Raw genomic sequence first — 9,404 nt, 5'->3', positions numbered from 1 at the left:
TGTATCACTAAAATAGTATGAAAATGTGGACTAGGTTGCGTGATATGTCTGGTGCTTTATATAGTGTGTGGTAGCTCAATGGAATATGAGAATTGGGCTAGAGAGATCTTAGAAATATAGTAAGTTAGATATGCGCATAGAGTTGAGAAATCATGGTGGAGGTTACTAAGCATTAAATGTTAAATGATCATTTATATTCTTATTGTTCCAGATTTTCCACTAAAGCTACAACACCATTTGCACATGTGGACAAAAAAATGTTGCATCAATTTGATTTTGCATTAGTTCATCCATGCAATATAAATTTTTCATCTTGAAGATTATTTCAAGTTGCTAAATTTCTCCATATTTTTCTTTCAGTAATTGTACATGTTATAAAATCCATGGCCTTTTCTTTATTTATTTTTGTGAGAAAGATGCAAATTCAAAGCTTGGGGATAGCGTGATTCTTCCTATATGTGAAAGTAGGAACCTACGAAAGAAAAATTGGGGAGCTTCCAAATACAATCTTAAAAGTAACGAAAATCGAGCATGTTTTTGTGGCATGTCAAAGAAAAGTAGTGAAAAGATATAAGAGAAATAATATATTGAATTCATGTTTTGGACCTTAGTAAGATGGGCAACATCACACCCATGTGTATGCATTGTACTTATGCCCACTTGTATTTAGTTCTTTGTAGGAAAAACAAGGTACTCTCCCTTGTTTTGTGTGCATGCATGCATACGCATGCATGCTTGAGTGTATACACACACATGCATGCACATGCCTACATACATACACACGTGCATGCATGTACATAGGTATGCACACCCACACACACGCTTGATGTCATAATACTATAGCCTCCTTTTGCTAGATGTCACATTTTTTCCACTCGATGCACTTTCCATAATCCCCTTAACTCAAGCTTAGGATGAGCACTCATCACTCCTATGAGATGAGGAAGCATATGCTCAATTCCTGTGCTACCCCTTGAAACCCCTCTTCATGTACAATCACATGACATGAAGAGTCCATCGCAATTACACATAGATTTGACACATCTATGATGGAAGCAACACATATCTATTATATGTACCAAAGATGGCAATATATATAATTCTATTATTGAGTGTACTAATTGATCATGGGTGTTATAAACTCTTGTAAACATAGAATAAAGCTCTAATTATGTTGAATGTAAGAAAAAAGGGCTAAGTTAGGATGCATTAAGAATTGAATCTTTTTATCCCTAGATTAGGCGACGTTTTAAAACTTGATGTTGAGCCAAAGTTTTATTAAGAAGCAAAAGAGAATGGATGACTTTGACATTTATGTTTCTTTGAGCATTGCACTCATTAATAGAAAATGAAATTTAGACATATTAATTGAATGTTGGGAGGAAAAAGGATACACTTACCTATGTCATACATGAGAAAATATAAATACACGAAAAGAAAAATAGAATTTGTCATGTGTTGAGAACAAAATCGGTCGCTATTGGCATCAATACTAGCATCAGATTATCCTCACGTTTGTCAATGCTTTGATCTAAAATGCATTGACTATATGTTGGTTCATTCATAAACCAAATGGTGTATAGGTTCATGCAAATTCTAGCTAGGTCTAGCATAAGAATATATATTATATAGGTATACTTTGAAGTTCAATAGAACATTAGTGGTATGAGCTCCCATGTTCTTACAGGAGCCTCCTCTTGTTTTAATAATGATAGTTGCATTTGTGTTTAGTTTCTCTTTCGCTCAGTCACTTTGACATTCAAAAAGAAAAAGTATTTCATGTTTTTATATTTCTCAAGTACAATTGTGATTAGAACAAGATCTAGATGTTATAACGCCCTTAGAGTGAACAATGCAACTCTCAAGCTATAAAACCATGCCATTCTAGGGAAGCTACAAAATGTACAAGGGTTTGTGAGATATAGCTATAAGAGTGTTGCCTCATAGAAACAACACAAAGAGAGAGAGAGAGAGAGAGAGAGAGAGAGAGAGAGAGAGAGAGAGAGAGAGAGAGAGAGAGAGAGAGAGAGAGAGAGAGAGAGGGAATTTATTGGTCACGACCTAGACTTGGTGACAATTATGGCTTCCAAAACTATTGTTGCCTACTCGGTCATGCATGTGTTTCACTCAATTGGAAATTTGATCGTTTTGCCACAATATCGTCATCCATGCCATCCATACAATATCCTCAAACTAGTTCTTTGATGTTTTATAGATAGTCCTTATTGCTAGGAATGACAAAGAATACTTTGGGGGTGTTCAAAGCATGACTACCCCTTGGCCTAATGGCATTTAGATGTGAAATGATATTGTACTAATTGAATGTTGCGGTCTACATCGAGACTTGAAGTCTAAAGGTGCACAAACATTTAGCTTCCGGCTCAACACATGGTTGGTTTACAATGTCCATCTTGATGACCAAGCTAAGTGGAGGCATAATGGTATACAAGGTGCCTAAACCTATAGATGAGAGTTATACCCAAACAACATTTAGTTAACATGGGATAATTCGATTGTTTTAATCGAGTGTATCCCGAGCTCCAGCCATTAAAACTGAAGCGTGATACTTAAAACAGTATATGTGTCATGAAAAGCAAAGCAATGCAATGACTAGTTTTGATAGGACAACAAGCTCGGTTTGAATGGGCTTGTAGACATTCTAAGAGGATTGGGCCTAAGCTACAACTGTGAATCATGGGACTGGTAGATTTCTAGAATAATTTTCAAGCCTGGACATGCAAAGGAAAAACTGATTGTTTGAGGTTGTGGCAAACATGCAAACTGAGCCTAGCGAGGTGGTGATAAGAGAGAGAGAGAGAGAGAGAGAGAGAGAGAGAGAGAGGGGGAGAGAGAGAGAGAGAGAGAGATAAGTGTTCGAACTCAGCAAGGAAGATATATCGATGTGCAGAAAAAAACCTTCTGACTAACTGGCTCCTGATCTGATCGCGGCTGCGATAACTGATCGGACTAGGCTCTCTCTCTCTCTCTCTCTCTCTCTCTAGAACGTAATGGCGTGCCTGCGTATATTAAATCCTTTCAAAAATGGCTTGTCATGACGTCCCATCGGGAAACTAGCCAGTGATCGCTGTCGTCCTTGCTGATCAGCCCCCTCTAATCTCTCTCTCTCTCTCCCCTCTCTCTCATCAGCCTTCTTAATCGCTCGTGTGATCGTGCTACGCCGCTTCTGGCAAGCAAAGGTTGGAACTCTCACTTCAGAGGTCGAGACCGCAGAGGACGACGATGATGATGGCGGTGGTAGTGGTGGAGGAACTGATCAGGAAGAACGGACGATGGACCTGCTGGCGTCGCCGGACCGTAAACGCAGGTAAGCATCTCTGATCCATGATGCACCTGCGTGAACGCCTTCTTTCGTGCAAAAACCTCCGGTTAAACGAAAAGGCAAGCTAAGAGACCCCCTACAATATGTGCTGTTGAAGGAACTAGTAGTAGACCTATTCATTCAATGGACCGCCCCCCCTCCCATCTCCATCCGCACAGATATTGCTTAATCTCCATCTTCTCACCTGTGTACACAACACATACACTCTCACTCACTTTGATCTGCGCAGCTTGATGATCTCTAGGCTCTCTCTTTCTCTCTGTGTGTCGTACGTACGCACAGCTAGACATATGGCTATGGCTTTCAAAGCCTTTTTTGCAAGGCTTTTTAATTTAGTAGTGTTCCAGCTATGGAGTTTTGCCCTTTCTCTCAAGTCCGTTCAAGATGCAGATGGACAGCTACTCAAACCCTACCTTTCACGCCCGGCAAGGACCACCTCTCTTTGTCCAGGCCGCGCGGTAGCTGCAGCTCCGAGGACTACGTCCCCCCCACACGATCATCGTGTGACCTCCTCGGACAATGACAATGATGAGTCAGCCGACGATCCATCATCTCTCTCTATGAGGGACTCCCTCCCTGAGTCCCCTCTCTCTCTCTCTCTCTCTCTCCTCACAGTCTCATAGGCACACGATTTCTCTTTCTCTGTGCTCTGTGCAGCTCCTTTTACCTCTGACGAAGATGACAACAACAACATTGAACCTAGGCATCTAGCTCTTCTCTCTCTTCCTACCTAGTTTCCTTTCCCCCCTCTCTTCTCAGTGCTCACAAAGTGAATACACTTCTGCTGTTGACAACAAACGCAATGAGGATAAACGCCGAATTCCGAGGTCAAATTTCGGTTGACATGTCTTTATTGCTCTCTTTCCTCCCCCCACCCCTCCCCCCATCCCATCTTCTTCTACACAGAATCCTGGAGCTCTAGGCGTCTTTTTACCCGGCCTCTTTCCCCTTCACGTCTCTCTTTTTGTAAAACTTTTCGCCCTCAACACAAGTTTCCTGTTCTCCCTGGCTTTTGATGGAAACGTTACCTCGCCCGCGGGCCACTCCATCGATCGCTTTACTCCCAGCTCTTGAAATTTGTAGCTGGCGGTTGAGCATCACCTCGACCGTGTCCATGTCAAACTAGAGGCACAACAGCACCTTACGCCTTGAGCGGAAGTTTCTTCTCTTCTCTCTTTGTAACTCCCCGTCTTTTATACCAGGATGTCCTCTCCAACCTTTGATGCCTGTTGTGTCTTCTCTCTTGTCGTATAAAACAGTAACCGGAAGCTTCATTGCGCTATCTGTGGTGGCCGGGCTTCACATTACCGGTAAATTCCATGGTAGGATCATGCAGTAGTCTCAGTGTCAACACAACTTTCTGTTTTTCCTGTTGTATATGGCTAAGATCATGCAGCAGACTCAGTGTTTATATGTGCTTCCCGTTTTGTCTCACAGTTAAAATAACGTATAGACTCATTGTTCATATCTTCTTTTTTTGTTCTTCCGTTTTCTTGGCTCATGCAGGCTCTAGAAGCTTCCGGCTCCCAGCACCAATCGATGCTTTAGGCCTCATCTTTAAGCTTACAACGCTCTCCTCAGTATCGGAGCAGCTGGACGAGTTTTGCAGTGTGGTGTAACAAAATACAGTGCAAATGGACATGAACCTAAATTACACACCGTCGTGCAACAGAAGACTAACGGAAGTGCAGATGGACATGAACTTAAATCATCAGGCAACCGAAGGTTTACACTCTGAGGAACGGAAAACTGCAGTAGAACACAGAAGGGGCGATCATTTTGTCCCTAACACGCCTCCACAAACAAACACTCCGCAACTGCTAAGAGCTGCTTGCAATATGGACCTCTCTAACTCAGACGATGGCTTATCATGGAACGTAAGTGAGATGTCCACTGGAGGATCTCTCCCTACAGAAGCTGACAATAACATGGAGCTGCCACCTCCGGCCGTTGCGAGTCCAGAAACGAGCTGGAAGGGCCGACACGTCCTCGTGAATTTTTTAGAACAAGGTAGCCGCCGGGACAGCACAGAGCTTCTTCTTGGAGGGAATCACGAGAAGGGTTATCATAATCAAAGAAATTCTGAAGTTGGAAGTAGCAGCTGCTCCCACCTAGGAATCATCGAGGATGTCAGCGCACTTGGTAAAGTTGATCCTTCCCGAGCTAATCTTTTTCTTACAGGCTGCTGCACAATTCCTCTTCCCAGTGACATTAACCCCCGGCTCGATAATCTGCTCAACTCCGACGCTGACGTCTGCCTAGAGCTGAACATCGGACGCGGATCATCATCACGGGGGCCTTATCGGTTGCAAGGCCAAAAAGAGAACATTTTCCCAACACGACGGACAAGGTTTCTCGTCATCAATATTAATTTGTTTTACATGATTTGCAAAGTTTTTACGAGTCGTAAAACTAGCATTGTTGCTCATCAACGCCCCATGACTGAAACTCGACTGTTAAACCCGTATCTTGCAGATCAACATCGTCGCAGAGAGCCGATCAAATCACGTACGATACCACGGTTGAATCGTTTCCATCAGGCTGGTCCCTAAGTGTACGTAGGATGCGTGATGAACAGTGACTTTTGTGGTGTTGTGATCTCTTTTTCTTTTCGGCCCTTTTGTTCACCGTAAGAAGCATTTAAGGAAGTTAGGGTGCTTTGTTTCTCTGCAGGAAGCAGATGCCGGTGATGAAAAAGTAGCGATGCTGCCGACGGAAACAGTAAGCGTGGGGGCCCTCGACCTTTTAGAAAGCGATCACAGGAGAACCTCCACACTCAGCTTGTTTGCGGATGACTCATCATCCTCGACATTAATAGCCGTCGCAGCTGCAGATCGTGCTCAAAACAAGGATGTCTGTAGTTCGAGCGTTCTCAGGAGATCAGAAACCCTTACGACGCCTCTCTCAGCTTGGCTCGACAGGGAATTGGCAGCCGTCAAAGCTTATGATGAACCTCATGCAACTCACTCGAGAGCTTGTTCGGCCGAAAGAGCCTTTCCATACTATGCTACACCAGGAGCTTTGCCTTTGCGTGATTGGTATAAAGGCGATGGTCACGGCGGCCATCTAATTTCTACCGGTCGACTTCTACAAGCAGCCTTTCCAAAGAAGGTATGTCAACTCTTTAGGGTAAGCCATTGTTTGCCACACCAGGTCTTCACTTAGCCGCAATGATCACAGCTCCAACATGTTTTGCAGCCAACTCGGGAAACGAACATTAGCTTGATCCGAGGGCACGCTATTTCATCCTCGACGTACAACAAACAATATTCTGAGCTAGCAAGCGCTCCTTATACGGTTCCATCATGTCATGAGAAACTGCAATGCTTCACGTCGGATCCCGTAGAAGATCAGTACGACAACGATGATTGCCGAGATGCTCCTGCCGTTGAAGGGGAGTTGTTTCTCAAACTGCAAGGTTTGAGCAAGGCGCTTAGCAATGAGATACCTAGCATTCACGAGAAGACTCTGGTTGAGTTTCTGCGTGCCAAGAAGCAGAACAAGGAACACTGTCTTGACAAACTCGTGGTGAATGTGGATGTGTATCAAAGGCATCCATGGCATTACACTTCAGGTATGATCAGCTTTACCTTCTTAAAGTTTTATCTTCTGATCTTCTGTAAATATTTGAATGAGGTTTCGCCAATGACACAACTAAGCAAGAACGAAAGAGATCTTAGTTTCAAGGCTGCGGCTCATTCACAATTGTCTTGCTACGATTCATGGATGACCTGTTCTTCTTCAGGTGATGTCCAAGGATCCTTTTACTTCTGTTGTGTCACTAAGTATAGCAGAAGAGGTAACATGACGAGGGACAGGATGACAAAGGAAGGGGGAAGGTGGAAGCAGCAAGGCATGGTCCAGCCGATTCTGACTGCGAGGGGCTATGATGCAGCATCCAAGACTTACTTGAGCTACATCCCAAGGGGCAAGAACAACTCCAAGGGCTACTTTATCCCTACAACTCCTGGCCGTGTGAAGCATCGCCATAGAATGATAGAAATAGCGCTTGAGGAGGACTTGAAAGCAGAGAAAAGGTATTTGAAGCTCAAAGTCACGCCTAAGCCGTTTCTAGTAGTGTGTGTACTGAGAAAGACTTAAATTACCAACTCAATAGCGGCAATACCCTTCGAAACAATGCTTTTCTGTTGCTAATGGTACTTTGTTACAGGTACCTCTTAGCTGGCTCTTAGCCTTCCCTTCCCTGTGGTACAGAATCAAAGTTACTGTTAGGTTTCATAGATGGAGCTGCTTCTAATTGGCCTTAGAGGATTAAAAATTTGTAACATATGAAACAACTTCACGGCCGTGTATGTCAGTAAGAAATGTTTCATCAGAAGCTAATCCAGTTAGAATATTGTTTACTACGAACGTTAACTTTCAAAAGCCTTATAACTAATTCTTGTTCGATACGGCGCGTGATTTAACGACGTCTAGGAAATGCCAATCAGGTCGACTGAAACTTACGTCTGCAAGATCTGAGGTCTTATATTCCTAAGTAGTGATATGGTGAAGCAAGACTGTAATTCGATCAGCATTGGACGCAAAGGAAGTGAAAAACCCTTTCAAGTTTCAGCATGCATTAGATGAAGGTTCATGAGTTCTTCAAAAGAAGATTTAGTCCGTCAGGTACTACAACAAAGAACTATGCACTAAAACAAAGCCAATACAAACCTCTAGAGGGTTCATCAGTTCTTCAAAAGAAGATTTAGTTAAAGCCAATACAAACCTCTAAGTGCACAGAGATATAACGCACGCCTCACTTCTAGTTTCGTATTTGGAGAGATTGAAAACAGTTCGGTGCAGTCTTTAAGTTTGAAGACCAAAGTTGCCGTAATGGCCAGTGCATAAAGACTGCAACAAAGGAAACACACCTCTAGGTGCACAAGTTCTAGGTCCACGTTTGTATTATGGGAAACAACTCAATTGCAGAGTTTAAGTTTGAATGCAAAAATCATGTCAATGCCATTTTGGCCAGCATCAAAAGATACCTAAAATTTCTGATCAAGGTGTAAAAGATGGAGCCCAAAAAAGACAGTATGGTGTCTAATCTCTCTAAGTATAAAGATTTTAATGAGTGTATGCGTACGATCCATAATTTGTTGTTATCGCGGTTAACTTTAGCATGATATATGTCGAACTTGCATGCTATTTGCAATTTGAGAGATGCAAACATAGTACATGTATATACATACATATGCGTATCTTGAGTCGATGCAAACATAGTACATGTACATATATACATATGCGTATCTTAAGTTGATGCATCTAGGTAAAGTTTGATTGCTAATAGAGAATAGTAACAGCCTTGTAAATGAGGAGAGACTTGCCAAAGAACTTTGTGGTAGAAGGGCTTACTAGAGTTTGTGTCGTTGTCACAATTGAGATGGGGGGGTTCCGTCATATACTCAAAACAACCCCTTTGGTAGAAGGGCGTGTTACTAGAGTTTGTATTGCGGTTGTTGCAATTGAGATGGAGGGTGGGTCTTGTACTCAAATATCTCCTTTGGCATTAGAGCCATTCAAAGAAAGCATAGACCCTTTGTTATGTATGACTTATGGTTTTCATCTCTTGAACATCAAGGTGGAGATCTTGACAATTTGTAATTGTATCTGTAATAATATAAATAGGTGGAGATTTTGACAATTTCTATCTGTATCTATAATAATATAAATAGGAATATTTGAAAATAATGTCATGTTAGAATTAGTGAGAAGGAAAATAACATGATATGCAACAACCTAACAATAATCTACACCTATGTCTAGGATATGTGTACACAAGCATGGTTGAGTATCAGCTAGATTAGATATAGGCTAAGGTTGGACTAGAGGTAGGTAGGGTTAGGTGTATGTATAAGCTAGATTAGATATAGGCTAAGGTTGGACTAGAGGTAGGTAGGGTTAGGCGTACATATAAGCTAGGAAAGGTTGAGGCTAGTTTGGACATAGTCTAGGTTACGTGTGTGCTAGGCTAGGTTATGGTAGCGTAGACATAGGCTAGATGTAGATAGTGTCCAAATTGGATGTTGGATGTGTATGTAGTGAGCGTTGGAAGGTTCCC

At 42.3% G+C, this 9,404-nt stretch overlaps 1 protein-coding gene across 3 annotated transcripts; it reads left to right on the top strand.

Moving 5' to 3' along the window:
• Window positions 1-2,885: 2,885 nt before the first annotated feature.
• LOC148010015 (uncharacterized) lies at window positions 2,886-7,721 on the top strand. 3 transcript variants are annotated; one of them, XM_087673270.1, is made up of 6 exons: window positions 2,886-3,325; window positions 4,847-5,690; window positions 5,816-5,894; window positions 6,014-6,451; window positions 6,539-6,914; window positions 7,086-7,721. In XM_087673270.1, exons 2-6 carry the CDS (start codon window positions 4,975-4,977, stop codon window positions 7,439-7,441), a joined length of 1,965 nt encoding a protein of 654 aa, XP_087529396.1. In that variant the 5' UTR covers window positions 2,886-3,325; window positions 4,847-4,974; the 3' UTR covers window positions 7,442-7,721. The 3 variants fall into 3 exon arrangements, with proteins under 3 accessions (XP_087529396.1, XP_087529395.1, XP_087529394.1); XM_087673269.1 differs by lacking the exon at window positions 2,886-3,325 and adding an exon at window positions 3,973-4,650; XM_087673268.1 differs by lacking the exon at window positions 2,886-3,325 and adding an exon at window positions 3,973-4,662.
• Window positions 7,722-9,404: the final 1,683 nt, after the last annotated feature.

Source organism: Lygodium microphyllum, chromosome 30 (genome assembly GCF_053477565.2).
Source record: "Lygodium microphyllum isolate KBCC chromosome 30, Lygodium_microphyllum_v1.1.10, whole genome shotgun sequence".
Classification (NCBI taxonomy): Eukaryota; Viridiplantae; Streptophyta; class Polypodiopsida; order Schizaeales; family Lygodiaceae; genus Lygodium; species Lygodium microphyllum.
Note: the sequence above shows the minus strand (reverse complement) of the source record. Positions and strands in the feature narration are given on the sequence as shown.